This window comes from Mya arenaria, chromosome 11 (assembly GCF_026914265.1).
Source record: "Mya arenaria isolate MELC-2E11 chromosome 11, ASM2691426v1".
In the NCBI taxonomy this organism is placed as follows: domain Eukaryota; kingdom Metazoa; phylum Mollusca; class Bivalvia; order Myida; family Myidae; genus Mya; species Mya arenaria.
In genome coordinates this window covers 15,557,652-15,581,930 of record NC_069132.1, presented here as the reverse complement: position 1 = coordinate 15,581,930, position 24,279 = coordinate 15,557,652, and the positions used below count along the sequence as shown (strand labels likewise).

At 36.0% G+C, this 24,279-nt stretch overlaps 3 protein-coding genes across 4 annotated transcripts in view; 2 read left to right on the top strand and 1 right to left on the bottom strand.

Annotated features, from left to right (window-relative positions):
- LOC128207877 (protein sel-1 homolog 1-like) overlaps positions 1 to 11,194 on the top strand; it is a 39,485-nt gene extending 28,291 nt beyond the window's left edge. For both annotated transcript variants that reach the window (XM_052911057.1, XM_052911056.1), the window contains exons 15-19: positions 526 to 691; positions 995 to 1,069; positions 4,905 to 5,077; positions 6,645 to 6,770; positions 7,581 to 11,194. In XM_052911057.1, the coding sequence (XP_052767017.1) occupies positions 526 to 691; positions 995 to 1,069; positions 4,905 to 5,077; positions 6,645 to 6,770; positions 7,581 to 7,715 (675 nt within the window). In that variant the 3' untranslated portion in view covers positions 7,716 to 11,194. The remainder of the gene's footprint in view (positions 1 to 525; positions 692 to 994; positions 1,070 to 4,904; positions 5,078 to 6,644; positions 6,771 to 7,580) is intronic.
- Positions 11,195 to 14,770: 3,576 nt separating this feature from the next.
- LOC128208355 (putative nuclease HARBI1) lies at positions 14,771 to 17,026 on the bottom strand. Its single transcript, XM_052911913.1, has 5 exons — positions 16,603 to 17,026; positions 15,826 to 15,938; positions 15,522 to 15,633; positions 15,147 to 15,316; positions 14,771 to 14,989 (listed from the first exon to the last, which is right to left on the bottom strand). The coding sequence occupies exons 1-5, from the start codon at positions 17,024 to 17,026 to the stop codon at positions 14,771 to 14,773; spliced, it is 1,038 nt and encodes a 345-aa protein (XP_052767873.1).
- Positions 17,027 to 19,980: 2,954 nt separating this feature from the next.
- LOC128207879 (cholinesterase 1-like) lies at positions 19,981 to 22,563 on the top strand. The gene is made up of 2 exons (XM_052911059.1): positions 19,981 to 21,655; positions 22,124 to 22,563. The coding sequence occupies exons 1-2, from the start codon at positions 20,085 to 20,087 to the stop codon at positions 22,353 to 22,355; spliced, it is 1,803 nt and encodes a 600-aa protein (XP_052767019.1). The 5' UTR covers positions 19,981 to 20,084; the 3' UTR covers positions 22,356 to 22,563.
- Positions 22,564 to 24,279: the final 1,716 nt, after the last annotated feature.

Sequence of the window (24,279 nt, the reverse complement as noted above, 5' to 3'; positions counted from 1 at the left end):
AAAACGTGATTCACAAGCCTCCTATTTATTTCTACTCACTCTTGAGTGTGGACTGATTATTAATGAGATTTATCAAGAAAAAAACAGCAAGACAAAGGCCATCTTCTGTCAACATAGCTGACATGTGATTTTTACAGGCCTTTAACTTTTCATAGGATAATTTGTTTGTTTACGAAGAATGTGTAGGCTGCCATGATTACTCTGTAGTTTCCTCACAAACCAAACCAGTGCTTTGTGCTTGACATCCTATTAATTTCTTTTTGTGGAGAATAGATTGTGAAAGTGCAACCTCTTGGCATTTAAAGAGTTGGAGATTTGAACTTTTTTTCAAGGGTTAAATTTTCAAAGCAAGATGGTTATTTGGTGTCTAGGTTTTACAAAAATGTATTTCTGTTAGAAACCTCAATGCATATAGAAATCTCACACAATTTTCTTTGGCAACAAAGGTGTCATAAAATATACATAGATAATAAATTTGCCTTTATGAAAAATTTGTGTAAATTGAGTTTTTTCCTTTAATTACAGCTGTACAAGAATGTGGCAGAGCGTGGCCAGTGGTCGTCTATGTTGATGGAGGCCCATGACCTTTACAAGCAAGGTCGCGTGGATGAGGCCCTTCTCAAGTATACCTTCCTAGCGGAACTCGGGTACGAGGTGGCACAGACTAACGTAGCTTTTATTCTAGACCAAGGTGAGTAAGACTTAGGCTGTAACTTTAAGTAAGTAAAGCTTGGAAAATTTCATTAAATATTCGTGTATCCAAAAAGATGTTTTAACACACATGTGACATTGGTGTAACAAAGTGAGGATTGTACATATAAGATTGCAATTGAAACTTTATGGACATGCAGGCAGAGGAAGATCTGCTAGTCTATGACGTTGATTGATGATAAAAGGAACAAAAGCGCTATGAATACAAAACACTTCTAAATTGAAGTTCCAGTCAGTTTTACTCCAACACCAGGATCTTGAGCGGTTTTGTTGTATATTTCAGGGGAGAGCAGTCTGTTTGATGAGAAGGAAACGTACCAGAGGGCATTGCTGCACTGGACCAGGGCTGCATCTCAAGGTCAGCTTCAGGTCCAATGTTGTGTTGAGTCACTGGCCACAACAAAAATAACATGAATTTTAGCTTGTCTGGTTTTCAAAGAATATAACTAGAGGTATTTTGATAGCTGTTTGGCAAAGACACTCAGGCACATGTGTAGCAAAGCCCCTACTTTTCACTGAAATAATTGTTGAAATATGCCCCTTTTTGACTGAAAACATAGCACCTGCAACAGAAACATAGCACCTGCAACAGAAAAGTGTTTGCTTGTGGTCCCTTTGTTTTTAACCAGGTTTTAACATAGTGAAACCTGGTTATTTGAATGGCGACCGTCGTTGTTCGGGCGGGCGGGCAGCCGGGCGGCGTCAAACTCACCTATGAAACTGAATAACTTTAGTAAGGGTTGACATATCTTGACCAAGCTTGGTCTATAGAAAGAGTTTATGGGTACCTTTCATGGGATTGCATTTGGGGTCCCTAGGGTTAAGGTCAAGGTCACTGTTACTAAAAATAGAAAAACGGTTGAAACTGAATAACTTTAGTTAGGGATGACATACCTTGACTAAACTTGGTCTATAGGAAGAGTTTATGGAGACCTTTCATGGGATTGCGTTTGGGGTCCATAGGGTCAAGGTCAAGGTCACTGTTACTAAAAATAGAAAATTGGTTGAAACTGAATAACTTTAGTTAGGGATGACATATCTTGACTAAATTTGGTCTATAGAAAGAGTTTATGGGTACCTTTCATGGGATTGCATTTGGGGTCCCTAGGGTCAAGGTCAAGGTCACTGTTACCTAAAATGGAAAAACGGTTGAAACTGAATAACTTTAGTTTAGTTTAAACATATTTATTTTACAACGATTGTGAAACAAGTTATTAAACATTATATTAATCACTCTCGTTGGCACGATTTTACGCGAGAGTGTGGTCTTGTGTGTGTGGGAAACCGGAGAAAACCCACTTGATCGGCTTGGTGACCACGAACCAAACTCACATGCGCCCGAGCCGAGAATCGAACCCGGGTCGCCTAGGTGAGAAGCGAGTGCGCTAACCACTGCGCTAAACAGACAACCTAAACCTAACAAATTTAGTTAGGGAAGACATATCTTGACTAAACTTGGTCAATAGGAAGAGTTTATGGAGACCTTTCATGGGATTGTGTTTGGGGTCCATAGGGTCAAAGTCAAGGTCACTGTTACTAAAAATAGAAAATTGGTTGAAACTGAATAACTTTAGTTAGGGATGACATATCTTGACTAAATTTGGTCTATAGGAAGAGTGTATGGAGACCTTTCATGGGATTGCATTTGGGGTCCCTAGGGTCAAGGTCAAGGTCACTGTTACTAAAAATAGAAAAACGGTTGAAACTGAATTACTTTAGTTAGGGAAGACATATCTTGACTAAACTTGGTCAATAGGAAGAGTTTATGGAGACCTTTCATGGGATTGTGTTTGGGGTCCATAGGGTCAAAGTCAAGGTCACTGTTACTAAAAATAGAAAAACAGTTGAAACAGAATAACTTTAGTTAGGGTTGACATATCTTGACCAAATTTGGTCTATAAAAAGAGTTTATTGATACCTTTCATGGGATTGCGATTGGGGTCCCTAGGTTCAAGGTCAAGGTCACTGTTACTTAAAATAGAAAAACGGTTAAAACTAAATAACTTCAGTTAGGGATGACATATCTTGACTTAACCTTGTGTACAGGAAGAGTTTATAGATACATTTCATGGGATTGGGTTTGGGGTCCCTAGGGTCAAGGTCACTGTTACTAAAAATAGAAAAACAGTTGAAACTGAATAAATTTAGTAAGGGTTGACATATCTTGACCAAACTTGGTCTATAGGAAGAGTTTATGGATACCTTTCATGGGATTGCATTTGGAGTCCCTAGGGTCAAAGTCACTGTTACTAAAAATAGAAAAATGGTTCAAACTGAATATCTTTAGTTAGGGTTGACATATCTTGACCAAACTTGGTCTATAGTAAGAGTTTATGGATACTTTCATTGGATTGCGTTTTGGGGTCCCTAGATTCAAGGTCAAGGTCACTGTTACTAAAAATAGAAAAACAGTTGAAACTGAATAATTTTAGACAGGGTCTACATATCTTGACCAAACCAGGTATTAAGGAAGAGTTTATGGATACCTTTCATGGGATTGTGTTTGGGGTCCCTAGATTCAAGGTCACTGTTACTAAAAATAGAAAAATGGTTGAAACTGAATAACTTTAGTTAGGGTTGACATATCCTGACCCAACTTGGTATAAAGGAAGAGTTTATGGATACCTTTCAATGGATTGCATTTGGGTTCTCTAGGGTCAAGGTCACTAAAAATAGAAAAACCGACACAGGCTGAAGTTCTTCTGTCAATCATTAAAAATCTAGTTTCGTTGCATTGCGGCATTTCTTGTATAAACATACAATGATGATAGGTTAAAAAAACTGACAAGCAGCAGATTTATTTTGTCTCTTGTAACAACATAAATTACATTATCACTGTCATCAAAATCACACTTGGATTACAAGCCCCATATCTTAAATTTGTACTATTTGACATAAAAAGTTTTCACAAGCTCAGCTGTATGAGATTCAGAATAAATTTTGACCAATCCCTGCCAATATTTTACCACTCTCATCCCACTTTCATGTCTGCTGTCTAACTTGAACAGTATTTATTGTAACTCACTGAGACTTTTTGCACCAATCAATTGTAACCACGCTCCCCAGCTTAAAGTAGAACATATTCCTCCAGTAACATCACTCCTACACACAATTGTGTAGGCTTATATTGAAAAATAGTGCTGTAATCAGGCGACACCTTAGAAATGCATAATTCTAGTTTCATATATCTAAGATAGTAATTGGTTTAAAAGTTATTTACAAAAAATATTTATATGGCCTGTTGATTAATCAATGGTGTTTTTGTTGTGACTAATGTGAACCCATTCCCATAAATGTCTTTTGTATTAATTATCTTTTTTTTTTAATATCTGTCTTGATTTCATTAGACAGCTGATACATCATTATAACCAATTTGTGTTGATATATCATAGAAGAAATGTTAAATATATCATGTAGGTTGAACTTTGATGACTTAGTATGTAAAAAGTATAACTTCAGATACATGAAGCTCATGTAAAATGTAGGATATCAACCCTTCCTTTAAGCCCTTAGATTAATAGAACAAATGTGTTTGGATATAGTATACAGTATATGAAAACTTATAACTTGAAGATGTTGAGACATAATCAGTTGACAGTTGCCATAGCAATCAAGAACTTTTGTTTATCTTAAGTTTAACCCGGCTCTCTGGCTTATTTATCAGCGGTCACAGAGTCCTATATGCAATGCTTTTGTTGTTGTTGTTGTTTTTGTTAATCATCATTCTTATTTTTCAATAAATTTGCTGTTTTCAAGATTTATGTGTAGTGTCTTAATGTCTTGTAATAATATATAAAGAATTCAATTAATTTGTGACAGGCATATTTAGTGTGTGTCCTTCAAAGACTATAGTAAGAGAAATTTGTGAGTTATATAAATACTCTCTATAGTTAATTGAAATTCTTGTGTGATTTTGCAACAGGCTGACAGTTATCTTTATAATAACTAGTAATATAAATCATTCACACTTCTTTTATAAATCAATCTTTATAAGAATTTGTCTATGGAGTTTATTATATAAACTCTACTCTAAATAATCTGAAATGAATTAGTGCAGAATTTATCCACAGATGTTTAACAGTCCAACTAGTTAAGACCCCTCTGCACAGTTATTTAGGTACCTAATGATGGCAATTGCAGGCCCTACCTGATATATATTGATCATATTGCAAGCCAACATTGGTTCATATCAGGTTCCACAGTTGCACGGCTGAAGATGGGGGACTACCACTATTATGGGTATGGTACGGACATTGACTACGAGACTGCAGCCACTCACTATCGGCTCGCCACAGAGCAGCAACATAATGCACAGGCCATGTTCAACCTCGGATACATGCACGAGAATGGACTAGGGCTAAAACAGGTAGCCTATTTATTATTATGTAAAAGATAGAGCCTAATTCATTCATTCTACAAATGTTACCTTCAAGTTTTCTCCTGGATAACCTTCTTAATATTTGGTGTGACAGCCTCAGATGCTCATTGTGTGAACATATTTTTATCATCAACTTTTTGGTGGAATTTTGTGGAAAGTACATGCAGTTACTCCTACATGTAATAAAAAAAGACCCTGATAAATGTGGTTTATGGAATTTTAAATTTTAGGAACCAATATTGAGTCCTGGCTAAAGCCTGGCGTAGTTCGAACTGGTGCTGCTTGTTAAACTGCTCTTTTGCCTCCAGGAACCAACATTGTACTGTAATTACGTAAATGAAGCTTTTAGAACTAATGGAAAATGATTGATGATGAGGTCTTTTTTTATTTGCACATAAAATTATTTATAATGCAGTGATGCCAGTGGCATACTACGTCTCGCTTTGTGATCCATTGCCATTGCCTTTAACAGTTAGTATTATTTCTATGGATGTTAATATCTGGCTGGTGTTACAATCAGACGAAATATAATGTTTATGCAATTTACCATCATTTCAAGGCCGTAAATCTGAATGTAAATGGCTTTGGGTTCTGTTAGAAAGTATATGTGTGTTTTTTCATGTAATTATGGTTAATTGAATAGGAAATGATTACAATGCTACATTATACACCATCATGTCATTAGAAGTCAATGTAACTCCAATATCTGCCTCTCTGATAGTCGTGTCTGCCAGTCTAAAGAATGTCATTAAATTATTTAAGATTTCCTCAGCATTCTTACTGTTGTCAAGTACTCGTCACTCACTCCCTAATCCCGGTGCAAATATGCCATAGATATCCCAGGCAGGCAATTTTCATTTTAAGGTTTTCAATTTTTCTAGATGATAAATTTGTGAAGCATGTGAGGACTTGTATTTGTCTTATTTCTGAGCTCAAGTTTTCCCCTTGTGTATGATGATATTGTTAGCTAAGGTAAGCCAATGTAGAAGGTCATTTAGACAAAGGTCATATTAGACAAAGGTCATTTTGTCATTTAAGAAAAGGTCATATTAGACAAAGGTCATTTTGTCATTTAGGCAAAGGTCATATTAGACAAAGGTCATTTTGTTATTTAGACAAAGATCATATTAGTCAAAGGTATTTTAAGCATAGATTACAATTCACCTTTGATGTACTTCTGAAAATATTTATGATGAATGAAGCACTTTCTTTCTGATTTCTGAAGCACCTCAACTTGTTAGAAAACACATTAAAATTCTGTTACCTCAAAAAGAAACCAACAATGTTTGATCATATTATAATCTACTTTGTTAATTGTCACTTTTATCACATATTCTAGAGAGTTTGAGACATGTGGGTTGTACTTTTCCAATCCTTAAAAATCTTGAGGGTTTTTGTAGTTAAGATGTTTTTGTTTTTTAGTCAAATGTCAAAAGTCTGGATTATCATCTTGAACAAAAATGTTTATCATTTGGAAACATTATTGTATTGGCAGCAGATTTAAAAGGTCACATAACAGACATATTTCAAAGACCTGCTGTTTGTGTATATACAGGATGTTCACCTTGCAAAGCGTTTCTATGACATGGCATCGGAGACAAGCGGGGAGGCATACATTCCCGTCACACTGGCCCTGCTCAAACTGGGGCTATTCTATGGCACTGACGTCTTCAACAAGGAGGTAAGGGCAGGGGTGTAGACATTTTAAAGTGACAAGATCCCAATGGGGGTTTTGACTGCTGGGTTTGTCCCTGTACTTTCCATTTCATCATGTAAAATAATGGACTAGTGAGTCTTTTAATAACTGTTTCAGTGCAGATGATTGTTGTATGTATGAAACATATTGTAAGACTTCGTATGGACCCTTTTGGATATTAATGAGATTATGTTTTTTTATATTTAAAAAAATAATCTAAATTTATATTTATTATTGTAACTAGACATCAAAGTGTGTTTATGCATATTCCAAATCAGTGCGATCATGGACTGCTTTATCTTGACTGTGATTAAATCATATAAAAGGGACTGTGTCACAGATTGGCACCAAAAGAAGTTTTTTTCGGTAACGAATCTCAGGACAATTATCTAATAGAATGTGTTACGCTTTGATACCATAATTGTAAAAAAAGTGCCCGAATGAAAAAAAAATTGTGTCGGTGACCGGGTTTGAACCCGTGTCGCCAAAATTGAAGTCCAACATCTAACTAACCTCGGTAATATCACGTGATAACACTGACTAGCCAATCACGCATAAGGAATGAATTCTACCTTGTAGACATACCCAGTAATCTTTTTTAATGGAAAAATACGAAATAATTGCTGAACTTAAATAAATTGTAAACTATGTGGTACTTCAGTTAGTAAGTTTCAATGCAATGTACACATCGATGCCAAGTTTATGTCATTTTTCGACAATTTTCTTTTTTTCCGCTATTTTATCATTTGTGAGACAGCCCCTTTAAGCCAACCAATGTTCCATTGTTTGATTCAGATGGAGAGTTACTACAACATGGTCAACAGACTCGACATTCGGTTCCTTCTGGGCCCCAACTGGGACGTATATGTCGCCACATTCCTCGCCATTGTACTAGGAATAGTGCTGATTGTTGTGCGACAACAGCGGTAGTATTTGCTCAAACTTCTAGGTGTAAAATACTTTTAAAGAATTTGTAATATATTGTATCATAATGTGGGATATATATATTTATATTTTTAACTACGATCATTTCATCTAATGGGATGTGGTTATTAATGCATATTTTCCATATTGATGATAAATCATTGTCTGTCATCAAAGTGAATGTATACAGTTTACACTGCCTGTTGTAGTTGTATTAAAATATTTTTATAAGATTTATCTGAACTGTACCAAACACATACCCATACATGTATAAACAGTTTAGTTAAAGTGACTAGACGACAGATGGTCCTATTATTGGCAAATACAATATTTCTTCAAAACCAGCTTTGATTTGTCAATACGAGCTAGTATGTGGGCAATAATACATCCTTTTATAGGATTTAAAGAATAAACACAACCATCATGTCGCGCCACTGGCTGTCTCAGCCTAACTTCCCTGTTTAAAAAATAGCCAGAATGGTTTTGCTGTTAAAAACTAGCTGGGAAAGGTTTTCCTGTTTTAAGATAGTGCAGAATGGTTTTTCCAAACACCTTTCAAGTCACGTGATCATTTCACACACTAAGCTGTCAATAAGCGTTTTAGCGAAATTGTATCATCCGGTGTCTAGTCCCTTTAATGAAAATAGAAAATGTTCTTTTATATTGTGAATGTTAAAAGATAAGGTAACAACAATGTACTTTTATATTGTGAATGTTAAAAGATAAGGTAACAACAATGTACTTTTATATTGTGAATGTTAAAAGATAAGGTAACAACAATGTACTTTTATATTGTGAATGTTAAAAGATAAGGTAACAACAATGTACTTTTATATTGTGAATGTTAAAAGATAAGGTAACAACAATGTACTTTTATATTGTGAATGTTAAAAGATAAGGTAACAACAATGTTCTTTTATATTGTGAATGTTAAAAGATAAGGTAACAACAATGTACTTTTATATTGTGAATGTTAAAAGATAAGGTAACAACAATGTACTTTTATATTGTGAATGTTAAAAGATAAGGTAACAACAATGTACTTTTATATTGTGAATGTTAAAAGATAAGGTAACAACAATGTACTTTTATATTGTGAATGTTAAAAGATAAGGTAACAACAATGTTCTTTTATATTGTGAATGTTAAAAGATAAGGTAACAACAATGTTCTTTTATATTGTGAATGTTAAAAGATAAGGTAACAACAATGTTCTTTTATATTGTGAATGTTAAAAGATAAGGTAACAACAATGTACTTTTATAAAGTGGATTTTTGATTAACATAAATGCATTTATACATTTCATAAATACGGATACATGTATGCTGTTTGTTAGGCTTGGCAGAAAATTTGATTGAAAGAATCTCTAAAAGAGTTTTTGTATGTGGTTCAAGGCAAAGAGGTGAGGTGAAAAACATACTGCATTCACATGCAAGGTGTATCCACAGCCTGTTAGGTGCATTTACAGCCTATATGGTTTATTTAAAGCTTGTTAGATGCATCCACAGCTTGTTAGGTGCATCCACAGCCTGTTAGGTGCATCCATAGCTGGTAAGGTGCACCATACCATGTTAGGTGCATCCATACCCTCTAAGGTGCATCAACAGCCTGTTAGGTGTATCCATACCTGGTTAGGTGCATCCACAGGATGTTCGGTGCATCCATACTCTGTTAGGTGCATTCACAGCCTGTTAGGTGCATCCATACCCTGTAAGTTGCATTTACAGCTTGTAAGGAGCTTCCACACCCTGTCGGATGCATTCAGTCAGAAGGTACTTACACAATTTAAGGTCACGACTTTTCAGTCATATATCTATCTCTTTGTCATGTTCCAGACATTTTTTGTAACATTTAGTTTATTAGTGGGATAATGGAAGACTTATTTGTTCACAACAATTGTGTCACAATTGCTTTTTGTTACTCAATCATATTTTAGTTACGATATTAAATAAAAGATGATTTTTTTTTAAATGGCATTTGAAGGCATTTAAGGTGTTTGCATTTCCATTCCATGTTTACTCTTAAAATGAAAATTATTAATGTAAATATTGTGCCATTTTCCTGTTAATAATTTTATTTTTGAGACAGAAAACTAATTTAACTTGTTGCCAGCTTGAATTACTTCCAATAAAGGTTGTGGGCATTTCTGTCAACTTCTTGTACTTACTTGAGAAGAGGATATGAATTCAAGATTGTATTGTGTGTGTGTTAAACGATTTGTTATATACAAGGTAAAAATTCATAGCATCTAAACATATTGCTCATGTGCAATATAAACATGATATGGATTTGTTATGACAGTAGCATATTTCAATGATTTTGGTACATATTTATTTATCATGATACATTACTGCACTCTGATGCAAAATAGCGTACCATTGTTTGTTCATTTAGTAGCCTCTACAGTAAATCATCATGTTGTTCTTCATTACATATGGTACGTTTGGTATGAGATGAGAAAGGGAAACTAATAACTATATCATAATTTCTTTGATTTTATAATAATTGCCATTTAACTGGAGCCTTTGCAGGCAGGAAACACACACTAGAATCAGCAAGCCCGGTTGAATATTGCTCCTTTAGGTTTAGTTTTACTGTGGAGTGGTTTAGATAACCTGCTAAGCAGTTATGTTTCTAAAGGATTTGTGCTTTCAAGTATAAATAGTTATGGCAGTACGTCGTTTCATTACCATTCAAACAAATGTTCCTAAAAGTAATGTCAAGGTTATAATTTCAATATATTTTTGAATAGTTGATGTGCATTCTATTTATTTTAAATGTTATAAATATGTTATTTTGTTGTTAATTATTTTGTGTTCATCAACATGTTTCACAATTTTTAAGTTTTTCATATGCAATTGCATCAGTGCATAATTCATAATATTAACATTTTCATCACTTGTATAAATAATTACGAAAATTCATTGAATACTACCTACACAAAATATGGAGGACTAGTGTAGTTGTTGACATTGCCTGCATATTGCTGCGTAGAATAAGGTGAGAAAGTGTCATATAGGCAAGATCGGTTTATCAATTCAAGGAGTAGAAAAACATGATGTTTTCAAGGAATCCACTGTTCATTAGTCCATTAAATGATGTCAAATGGAACTTAAATGGCTTTAATAGCCTGATTTAGGTAAAAAAATACTTGGAAATAGCATTGAATGAACTGTTATTGTAAGAACTCTATCAATTTGATCTAGTTAGGAACTGTCTTTGGATGTTTTGTATTAATCGATGCATGTGGCATGCGTCTGTGACAGGTATTGATATCAGCAACAGTTTACTGCAAGTATTTAACATGTGTTTCACAGATTTTGATGTGGCTTCTTCACAGAATCAGTCTCACTTGTGCAGAAAAGGTCCTCGATTCCTTACATTATTTGTGTACATACGTTGTTATTCAGATTTTGCACAAGTGAATATTGTTTTTGAGGAATAAAAATGCAAATGCATACAAAATAAAACCTGAAAACTTTCAGTTGTCATTGTTTTTGTGATGAGGTGTAATTTTATTGCCTTGAGATACCAAGATTTGACTGTTTGAGACAGAAAACAATTTTTAATGATATAGTGTCTTTTGGTGTCATACTGCGAGGTGGCCTGAAGGTAACCTTGTAAATGGTTTTCCTTGGCATGTTTACCACATGGCTGTTTACAAAATCTAAAACAATGTCCTCATTAACTTTCCCCATGAATGAAATATACATTGCCACCCGTTGTCCATGACATGCCATTTGAACACTTAAAATAAAAACCATGTCTTGCTATTTGGAAATGCTGTAGCAGGCTGTTTAATAGAACCGTACATTCTTGTCTAAATGGAATAATAAAACATGTTGGATTCCTGAAATGTGTAAGACAAATACATTTAGGAGCTGCTAAAACCTACGAAGAGCTTCTAAGAACTTTTTTCTTAAATATTTGTTTGAGGTAGCATGTTTAATCAATTAACTATGTATTAAAATTTGATATTATCTTTCAAAGTTCAAACTCATGAGTATTGTGTAAATAAACTCGAGAAGTCTTTGGGATAAAATATTTTGCGGGCCATTTTTGACCCTCAACATGGTTCAATAAACATACTCCCAGCCAAAATTAAGGAATGTTTGGCATGATCATTCCCTGCTGTGCATCTCCTGCTTAATGCATTGGTGTCACAGTAGGGGCCAATTTCCTGTGGATTCGTTTATTGGCTCAGGGCCATTTAGGATCCATTTCTATAATATAGCCTCCAAAACTGCATAGCAGTATACTCGGATTGGAGACCTGATGAGAGGGATCAGGGCAAGAAAATAACGATCAATACACAGAGGTTGTGTACTGCACACAGGTTGTTGTTGTTGTTGTTTTTTTTTGTTTTTTTTTTTGGGGGGGGGGGGACACTTATAGAAGGCTTAAACTAGGCCTGTAACATTTAAGTCCCTTAAATTTGGTTTATCCTTTAAATACAAGTTAAAATTTTAAAGTACATCAATAAGATTATGTCTTTATCAAGACTCCTATTTTTGAGAACAACCGGATATGACAATCTGTCTTTGAAGAAGATTCTCTTGAACTTTTTTTCTATTGAAAGCTAATACATGCATCAGCTTGAAAAGTTTTCTATCTTCCTATTTGAAATATTGTCATAATAATTTATTTCATTACATTGCTAGTATAACATTTCAGTGCGTCTAAGTATCTCTTAGTAGTTCTTAGCTGTTAGTTAAGCAAGATCCAAACATCTTGGAGTGGTTCTAAGAAAGCAGACTACATCTCAAATGTGCAGCTAGGACAATGTATGAATGGGCATCGGAAGTATGAAAAGTCTTGTTCTGAGTGAGGCCGATCATTGATATCGCACGTATGCAACTAGCCGTGTTGGTCCTTACATTAGTATGAATGTCTGTGCATATATGCGAGTCAGATTTCCGGAGAGGTTTCCTTGCGGAACCAATGAAACTGCCATTTATTATTCGTGGTAACGATTTCCTTACCAAGTACCCACGGTATACAACAAAGCATAACGCAGTAGTGTATCGATGGCATCCGACATCGAGGGCTAACAAACGCCAATGTTTTTTGCCAAGATGTGAACGCTACTGTTTTAATTACAGAGGTTTTTGGCACCATTTGAATCACAACTCTCTTCAGTGCGATGGAGTATTGCAGCAGGATCGCAAGAGGTACTACCAGAGTGCTGGATTAGCGTGCTATGTGATAGGTCGCAGATTGAGCATGTTTGGAATGAACTTAAAAGGCGCGTTTATGTAAACAAATACACCATGCTGGAGTTGCGGAGTCGCATGCGCCAGATGATGTCTGAAATGTTAACGGAATTTACAAACACATTTCATCTGAATTTATGGTGATTTTATCCAATATTTGGACAGTCAATAAGTGATTTTGTTATTTTTTGTCAACAATGGCATGGTGAATTAATAAGAATTAAGGTAATGACTTACGTTCTTGTCGAAATTTACTTAACATTGAACAATAGATAGTATCGTCTATAAACTATGAAAGTCTGTCCATGGAAGTATGGCTTTCAATTTTCATGAGCGTCACTTACCTTTGTTGTTTATATTATCATTACAAATGATTTAGTCAAAATAAAACACTAATATTAGGTTTCAAATAATACAGATCGTTGTCAAATATTATAGAAGTGTACATTAGATATGATATCGGTCCTAACTAAAACTGTATGTGATGTTTGCATATGTATTGTACTTTCATTGCTTAATTGTAGCTAGTTGTAACACTAAGCCCTATGGATGATTTGAATTACATGCTTTGTTAAAACTGTGGTGTATATATGAGTGTTATTCCTCAGCGTTTTAAACTCGACTATTCGAAGAATAAGGAGAGCTATCCTATTCAACTGAGCGTCGGCGTAACCACTTATGATAAAAAAAATTGTAATAGTTTGTGTACCACCTCAAATATGTGTACACAAGAGGAGGTTACTCTATCAAGCATTTTGACAAAATTATGCCCCTTTTTCTAATTAGAATTTACATTAAAGTTTTCGTACTATCTGAAATATTTTCAAACTCCATTGACATCTAGCTTTGAAACTTTGCATGCTTGTTCACCATCATGCCCGCAACATGTAAACAGGAGGAGGTAACTGTGTCAATCATTTTGACATAATTAAGCCCCTGTTTCGACTAAGAATTTATGTCAAAATTTGCGTACTACCTCAGATATTTTCAATCCTGATACTGAAAAGCGGCCGAATAGTCGAGCGTGCTGTCTCTGTGACAGCTCTTGTTTGTACTATAATGGTGTATTGAAAAGAAGTGTTTTAAGTTAACAGCATTGTTAATGTCATCATTGTTAACTTTCTAAGAGTTTATGCTCTTGTCACAATTTATCAAAACTACTTTCAATTTGAATTGGATTGAAAATAAATAGTTAAATGTTATTAACATACAGCATATACCTAAAGTATAAAAGTTCTTAAAAAGTAAATATAATGCAAATTATTGGAAAACAAAAATAGAGATATAAACTTAATCATTTTTATAATAGACTTGAGAAGTTGGGGCCTGTTCATTTATGAAAACACTTGTGATATGAAGCATTCCACATTGTTACTTGTTCATAGTGGTAAGATAATTAAAACATGAAACATATCAAATGATGTCTTTGTTGTATTTATATGCTTACTTCAAATGAAAACTAGAAACAAAACAGGAAATCAGTCTGTTAGGTTAAACTTATCACTTTACATGCATGTTCCGCGAACTAGTGCTTGGTCGTCCTGTATGAAAACCATGCGTTCCTAACCCGAACCCCAAGGTCCTTTTGTGCTAAGGTTGCCTTGCTAATAACTTAAACGGTGTACAACACATTCACCGTCCATCTTGATGCTATGTTACAAGCAGGTTAGCATGCATCAGAGGATGACTAAAAGCTAATGGGTACATAGACGCCAGGATCTCGGCACCTGAAATAAAAAAAAAGGTTATGATTGCCATCTATGATGTTCTGCCAGAAAAGCACAACACATTTAATATTACATGTGTATGTATTGATAAAATGAATGGTGTTTTACAAGTGATTTTACCTATCGCTCAAAGTACATTCTGGTCACGTACTCCCTGGCGGCCCTCCCATCCATGTTGTCCCCAACATCAACTCTATGATAATGGGGGTTATCATTGGGGTCAATTGGGTCAACAGCAACGATATCCCTCCGATCGATCCCCAGATTGTGCAATGTGATGCAGTTTCTGATATGCATACATGCCCTTTCTGGATAACAATTCAACTTCCTCCGAAGTACCTGACAACAAGGAAATGCATTTTTTTGGGAAAAAACACACATTGCAAGAACAAATTACTTTATATTACTACATTTCATATAATTAATACATTGTCATACATCTGTATAATATTCATAAAGCAGAGAGAAATTTTAAAAAGTGTAAATGTTATCATACCTGAAATCGTTGCTTCAAAATTCCAAAGGTTTGCTCAACAGTGACCCTTGTGCGACACAGTGCCCCATTGTAACGTGCCTGTGCCTCTCCCACAGGATTCATGTAGGGGGTTAACATATACCTTGTACAGGCATACCCACTGTCAGCAAGTAAAAACCCATGCATATCACCTGTGGGTAAAATGTGTCATTATGTTACAACTACACAACATATCAATTAAAAAATAGCCATATTGTCCCAGTATTTTTAACTTCTTTATCTAGTATGCCTATATATATCTGTATGAATGCATGCTATAACTAGACAGGAGGCATATGGTTTCATTTAACAGTACCAATGTATCCATTGATCAAGTCATATACAACATGGTCATACCGTCTTCAAACCTCCTTCGGAGTGCACATTGGCGCCAGATTCGTGCATCGTGTGTCCTCCCTGGCCACATCACTACTGCTGATGTAATCCTATATGAGGCATCACATACAGCCTGAAATATACACAGTTTAATATTTGTGATTTCAAAAATGCTAAATTACATATAATTCAAATCAGTTCAATAAATGTTATGTTAAATATACCTTTATAATTGAGTACAAACTCAAGGATTAAGATGGTTATGGTAAATGACTTCAACATCTTGGAAAATGGATAACATTCAATTCAATTAAATTCATTTTACCTGAACATTTATTGTAGGAATTCCTTTCCTCCCAATGTAATCCTCTGGATTGGCCGATGGCTTCTTTATCGAAACATGGGTGCAATCAATTACCCCGACAACGTTGGGAAAGCCTGAAACATGATCATGAATAACTTTAGACTAAGTCAGATTTTTTTGTTATTGGCCCCAGTCTTAGGTGTTCAGAAAAGAGGAACTGTATACCATCTGTTACTATCAATGGCTCATGAAAAAACATAGTAAAACTGTAATGTATTGAAATTCACACTCAGACTTTTACATGGAACATTTAATTACATCAAATGAGGAATTGGATCATTTATCAATATTTCATATATTAGTTAATTCTTTCAATACTGATGAAATACATGTAGAACTCCTTGTACATGTCATTATAACTTATTTTACTAAAATATTTACAGTGTATCAACAGTAATATTTGCATTGAAATGAAGGAATATGTCAAACAGACACAATTTCATTTATATCAGTTATTGTCATGCTTAAAAATCACTTGTCAAGCCTTTTTTATCATTGCTTACTTCATACATGTATACATAAAACCAGGTAAACATAAACATACATGTATTCATGACAGAAAGAGTGAAAAAGACTATAGGTGAGCTATTTTTAGGTTAACCTACATAACAGGGTACAAGGTTTACGTCCCACTAGGAATACTCTCCTTCATGGAGGTGACGTAAACAACATTTTTTAGCTGAGTAATTCCTTTAAAGTTTAAGCTTAAGAAGTGAATATTTAGTGGATATTACATACCAGCCATGGCACCAAACTGCTGCTTCACTTGACGGACACGATCACCGGAGGGGAAGCTGATATACCGGTCTGCAAGAGCAGAAAGCACCTGTCCAACCTGGCGGCAAACTCTGCTTACTGTGGGCTGGCTCAGGTTGACAGTGTCACCGACAGTCAACTGGAAAGCTCCTGTTGCCAAAAATCGCAGATAGCTTAAAACGCACAACACCAAAGGTATTGCGAAACATCTGCCTGTGTCCCGGGCAGCTGCCTGGCATAAATCAACAATGAAGTAGATCGTATCCGGCCGGAAACGATAACGAGCAAATATCTCCTCTTCCCGTAGGTCCTCCAGAGGGTTACTCCTATCACGAAAAACACGAGGACGTGGCACTTGCCTCAGAAACATACGATCTCTAACGATAGCTCTATGTCCAGCCGCCATCTTTGAAGGTTGCAAAGCTTCTAAATTATAGACTCAACATTTGAGACTCAGGCTCAGACTTTGAACTCAAACTTTGATCTCAGAAACATTAGTGAATACCGTTTTACAGCCCAAAGTCTGAGTCTTGAGTCCTAAGTCTACATTTGAGGCTAAGACACGTACGTGAATACGGGCCCAGATCTTACTTCCAGATGATGTGTATATCTGATTAATGCCTTTTTGTGGATATATGCGCTATTTCAGATTTTTAGTGAAGTCATGGATTGTGTTAATAAAGCATCTTAATGTTAATTGTTGATAATGAAATTGGTTTACATGATAAAAAATATTTTTAATAGTATTTAAATACGGTTATGCCTTCTTACCTACATTAAGAAATGTTCGACATTGAAATAGCTACTGTTTAAATTTACTTCGTATATAGTTCAAACGCGTTTCCTTACTTTGTAATGACACAGAGTTGAGTAAATTTGAAGAAGGACCGCTCAAGGCTCATTCATCACTAGCGGCTTTATATAATGAACCCCTCTAACGCCAAGTCCTGGTCCGACCCTGTTCATGAATGTAATGGCTCAAAGTGGCGAACATCTTTAGGAGAATTCGTTCATGAAGGATGACAGAAAACTAGCCATTTGGTGTAATTTCTTGTCCGCTGTCTCCCAGCATTCTGGAAGCGGAAAACATGCTATCGCTTTTTTGTCCGCGGGAAGTTCACCAAAACTCGCACCGTGTGGGCGACGGAAGTAATGAGTTTCGTTTGTACTAGTATCAATACGGCAGCTAACAAGACTTCGAAAATGCTTTCATCGGCTAAACCTTTGCATTAATAAGACGTGCACAACGTCGTGTTATCTGTGTTTTCTGTAAGAATACCACATTTATTTGTCTCATTTGATTGATAGGAAGTACTTACACAAATAGCGTATGTGGTTGTTTCAGTTAGAATGTTTTACATGCTTGACAGGCTTGGCTGTAATGCAATTGTACTTTGCTGAGATTTCGGACGTTGTCCATAGCTCAAGGCAGAGTTAGAAACAGAATCAGGGGAGTACTGTTAAAACAATCCATTGTAATATATACCTTTCACAACATATATAGATATTATAGAACAGAGAAGCATTTGAGCAGAGGCGCCGGAATGTATTTTTGTAGTTGGAAAAAAACTTCCAAAGGCAGGCACACGGGCCTCTCTACCAGAAACATACTGATCAGCCATGATATAGCAAGTTGGCGGTCTCCCATAAGACATCATACTAAACGTGTGGCTATGGTAAGTCTGGCGCTACGCTTTCCCTAATCGTTTTATGTTGGCCGAGTGATGTGCTCAGGTTATCCCTGTGCCGCAGAATCTCGTAAACAAGATATACGACAAATATGAAAAGCTCCTCATTTGTGTCTGAACTTCGAGGAATCACGACCAAAGTCATAGCAGCTCAACTCATACTGGCTGGAGCACGGTGTAGTTGGAGAGAACTCTGTTCAGACTTGATGCTCGCACTGTCAATCGGTAAGGCAACATACCCGAATCCTTGGTGTACTTCATCATAAGTTCTCCCAGCTTGAGAATCTGAATTAAATTGCTCTGGTCATTTTCGTGATCTCTGAGCAAAAGTCCTTGGAACCGGATACTTCTAAGTATGGCAAGAAGCTGCTGACGGTTGTTTTTTTTTATCTCCCTAGTGCGTGGCTGACAATCTTTCCTTAACATCCTGTGTCTGGTATGGCGTTCGAACGCTTCCTCGTTGCACTCCGATTGTTCTTTTTTTCTGAACTTGAAGGTTGCGTATATCCAGTTGCAGAAGCCCGCCGAGATAAATCATTGCCTGCTTTGAGGATAGCGACCTTTCCGCCCTTCATCGATGCCATACGGGTATCGAAAAGCGCAAGATCGGTAGACTGAAAAAGAAACACATATTATTATATTTTCGAAATAAGTGAGTAATATTGAAACGATTTATTCTAATTTTACCATTTGAATTTATTCAAAATCAGTAAATAAACAGTTAGTTGGGCTTCGTTCATAGTGTGAATACGTAAATATATTTATAACACATCATAGTACAGGCAAGAATGAATTAGAACCACTGAGCATTGAATGGCCTTAACCCGGGGTTATTTTGTCCCGAAAGATCGCTTTGGAAAAGAAAATCGGGGTTGATTTGGCTCTGACATATTTATTAACAGAATATAAAGGAAAAAAACGGTTGTACTGCAACTTATTTTTGAGAAAACAAGTTTTTTTTAAATATTTTTTCTTAAGACAGACGTGGTAAACTTTTAATTAGTCGTCTGCAGTTTTCACGTACTTTCATTGTTGTACTTTATTCCACTTATCTTTGATGACCGCTTATTGTTTAATACCTAGTTAGTCGTTTAAATGGGCACAGACGATAGCGCCCTTACACATTAGCAAATAATATATATACTTTACCCCTAGAGAACGCCGTCAGTGTTAAGGGCTTTGAAGTGGTACTTAAATAAATAAAACTCTTATTTGATTAAGCTTAAATCTGTGATTTAAATAACAATTGTATTATATACTTTCGATTTCATGTTCAGGGTTAGCTAAGTATGATTGAAAAGACTTAGTCTAAGAGAAACGACAAAAAAGAGTATTAATTAAGTATGAATTAATTTATTCATGTATGTCATTAATACTGTATTTCAGAAAATATTGATAGGTTATAAATGAACTTATATATATATAACGGCATATAACGGATATAATAAGCTGGTCAAGTTTATCAGGTATTATAAGCTTGGAGATATAATTCTATATGAAACTACAATTCAGTACAGCAAGAACATATTGTCAGTTTTATACAAATTTTTCAACATTTTACATTCATGATCGAATGAACATTGCTGTTAAGTATTTCAAAAATACGATAGAGAAAAACGTTCGTTTAACTATATATTTAACATGCCCGTCCTTGTCCTACTCTGTATTTTACATACTTCCTCTTAACATTTCAATGTCAAAATACAAATTGTCGCACGTTTGCAGATTTAAAATAAGCATATTTGTTAGTATAGCCGCAGAACAAACACAAGTGAAATGGATATCTATGTACCTTTTTCCATACTAGCAAGTGTCTATATATTGTGTTCCAGACCAGTTGTTGGAACAGAAACTACGTATGCAGAGACTAATGTCGGTACATTTAAAGGCTATGTAAGAACAGTAAATGCATTTGGTACGAATTATCGCGTAAGACGTTTTCTTGGTGTACCTTACGCGGAGCCTCCAGTGGACAATTTACGGTTTCAAAAAACGGTTCGCAAGTCTTCGTTTACTGGAGAATATGACGCGACAGAAATGAAGCCGGCATGCTTGCAAACAAACGTAGCTTTGATATCGGGAGGCAAGCGGAAGAAGGGTCTCGCTGTGAAATATTCTGAGGATTGTCTCTACCTGAATATTTACGCTCCCGACGGCAAGAACCCACGTTATCCGGTGATGATCTATATCCACGGTGGAGCCTACGTTTGTGGCTCCCCTATCCCCTATAAAGGTGACATCCTCAGCGCGTATGGCGAGGTTATCGTTGTGACGATCAGCTACCGCTTGAGTGTGTGGGGTTTTCTCAGCACTGGCGATAAATATATGCCTGGAAATTACGGTCTTTGGGACCAGCACGAGGCCATCAAATGGGTCTATGACAACATCGACGCATTTGGAGGAGATCCTAATACGATCGTCGTATTTGGAACGTCTGCGGGTGGCGCTAGCGCCATTTGGCAGTCAGTGTTTCCAGGTAACGCTGGTATAATCAAACGAGCAATAGCAATGAGCGGATCTCTCACGAATCCTTGGGGATTCAATAAGCATCCAATAAAAGCTACTCGCAGGTACGCCAAGCTGTTTGGTTGTGACCAGGATAACTCGAAGGAACTCGCAGGCTGCATAAGATCTAAGTCGTCCAGTGAACTGCATTATTTTCTCAATGACAACCACGGGTTTATTACTTTTCCCATGGAATTTATTCCAACAAGAGATGGTGATTTTATTCCAGAATATCCTGAAGTCTTACTTCATAGAAATTCTGCGAAAAGTAAAGTTTACAGGGAGACCTTTGGTGACGTCGATTTTATGACGGGTGTCGTGGCAGGAGAGGGTATAGTCGCTATATTGCCCATTGTGGGAGTGAACGATACTGAACAATTCCAGGTAACTCGACAGAAGTTTGAGGGGGAACTGACCACAAAGATCGCGAAAACATATTTTGGTGAGTCTTCTCCAGATATTGTACGGAAAATGATAATAAGTGAATATACTGACTGGTCAGAAACATTCAATGATACAATCGCGCGTCGTGCATATATTAAAGCCAGTGGGGACTGGTTATTCAATATACAGACAATCGAGGCCATTAATGCTCACGCTGCTCAACGTAGGAAAAACAGCTATCTCTATTTCAACGAGGCGCAGGTTTCACAGCACGTGTTGACGTACCCATCTTGGAGCGATCAGCCAAACCACGTCGACGATCTGAGCCTGTGGTTTGGTTTCGATCCGGAAGACGGTTTCGCGACGTGGACGTCCCCGTTCGGGGAGAACCCCGCCGACTGGGAAATGCGGGCGTCCAAAGCAGTTATCACCATTGTGACAAACTTCGTCAAGACAGGGTATGGGAATAAACATTCAAGCATTCAAACTCTTTATCACTTAAGTTTCAAAATAAAAAGTACTTGCACATATGATAATAGCTATATCCATATTAACTAACTAATTGGTAACAAAAATGTGTTTTGTGTTTTTCTTAACGGTGCATAAACTTTGAACACATGCTTATCTTTATATTCATTAGTATAGAACGAGATGAGCATCTGAGCTCGCATTTGTCTTTCTTAAATTTTTAAAGCATGTATAGCCTGTAAAGTTTCAATCAGGTATAATGTGAGTGTATATCAATACCTCGCTATTCGATGTCGAAGGCAAAGTATGATCTTTGTCCATAAAAAGAGCGGTGTTAGGACGCTCATCTAATACGTTTGATGCGAAACAGCGTAACACGTTGAAGGTTTTACTGAAGTTAGTTCATTGCATAGCTTATCTTAATGTACACTGTTAAACATATGGTGTGAACATTACAGTGACCCCCATACACCTGCAGATATAGGTTCCATGGTCGGTGAAGGTGTCCGATGGCCGCAGTACACTCGGGAGGGAGGGGACTTCTTCTGCCTTGGGAACGATCGCTATAAGAAGGGGAAAAACTTGTTTGCCCGTGCCTTCAACTTCTGGACCAAGCTTATTCCAGATGTCATATCGGCGGTTCGGGGAACTTACGGTTATTGCGATAGAGACGGCGGATGTGGTGACTGAACTGAAAACCTTTTGTGATTCAAACACCCCGTGGCCAGAGATAGATATATGCGTTTCTACAATTCACTATTCACACCAATATTAAGCTTCAAAACTAGAATATAATCGTCATAATGCGTTTGTCTTTTAAAGATTTACCCTAACTATATATAAAACTTGATTTTGATAAAACTGTAGATATGAGTGAAATAAACAGTGATTGTCCTAACTTGTTTAGACCACCATCCGTCTTTGCTGAATCTCCCTCACTTTGAATCTTGTCCCGGAGTGGGAATAAGAAAATATTTGGAGTTTATCGAAATCTCTTCGTATGACCTACACGGCTCGAAGTATCACTGTCAAGGCGAGATTGGCACATTCAAATGTCACTTGCAAGTCCCATTTTTTATTCGCAATGGTATACAAATTGGCTCCTGAAATTTAAACTTAAAAAGCAATATCTTCAATCATTCATCGACCATCTTGTACAATTTAATTCACAACTGCGTTTGCTTTATATATTGTTAACCGGGTTTTGCAGCCCGATACATTTCAAACATTTGATATATCTGAATATATCTACAAAATGTCGTTAACAGAACAGAGAAGAACAGAACATATTTTATTACACGTAAACTATACAGTTTTTTTGTGTTTCATATACATATTAAATATATTACAATTACAATTATACAATGTAGTGTGAAATACTAAATAAATATTATTATCAATCTATGCTTAAGGATGAACTGGAATAGTAAGTCACAAATCTATCAAACTATAATAGTATACAATACAATAACCAATAGTTTGCTTTTATATACTAGTATATGTTGGACCAAATGATATTCAATTGATCAATTTCTAACATTAAAACAGACTAACATTGTATATATCAACATAAATGGTAACACATAGTTACAAATGTAAACAAAGCATACTACTGCTTGAAATAAATGTGTGTATCAAGGCTTATAAGTATTGATTCCTTAATAAAATAGAACGCACCTTAAATGCTTCCGATATGTATTTGCTTAACATAAATGTTTCAGATGTGTTCTGTGTATTAAGCAGTTGCACAAGTTTAAGCATACTAGGTCTTATTCTATAATAACCTTTAATATAAGTTGGTCTTAATTGGACAATGAGCAATGAGCGGATCTCTAAATAATCCTTGTGGATTCAACAAGCGTCCAATAAAAGCTACTCGATGGTACGCCAAGCTATATGGATGGGACCAGGATAACTCAAAGGAACTATCAGGCTGTATACGACATAAGCCTTTCAGTGAACTGCATTATTTCCTCAATGACAACCACGGGTTTATTACTTTTCCTATGGAATTTATTCCAACAAGAGATGGTGATATCATCCCAGAATATCATGAAGTCTTACTTCATGGGAATTCTGCGAAAAGTAAAGTATACAGGGGGACCTTTGGTAACGTCGATTTTATGACGGGTGTCGTGGCAGGAGAGGGTATACTCGCTATATTGCCCTTTGCGGAAGTGAATGATACTGAACAGTTCCAAGTAACTCGACACAATTTTGAGGAGGAACTGACTGCAAACATGGCGAAAACATATTTTGGTGAGTCTTCTCAAGTTATTGTACGAAAAATGATGATAAATGAATTCACAGATTGGTCAGACATATCCAATTATACAATCGCGCGTCGTGCATATATTAAAGTCAGTGGAGACTGGATGTTCAATATACAGACAATTAATGCTCACGCTGCTCAAAGTAGGAAAAACAGCTTCACTGACGTTATTGGTAGTAAAATTATTATTCACTTATTAAAATTGTTCCAGACACCAAATCAAAACGACAAGACACAACTAGGAATAAGGTTTGTTATTGGTAGCAAATTTCACATTGTAAGATAAATAGATTGAGTCTGTGCCGTTCGTTTGTCTTTACCAAATAGGTAGTATCTGTAATT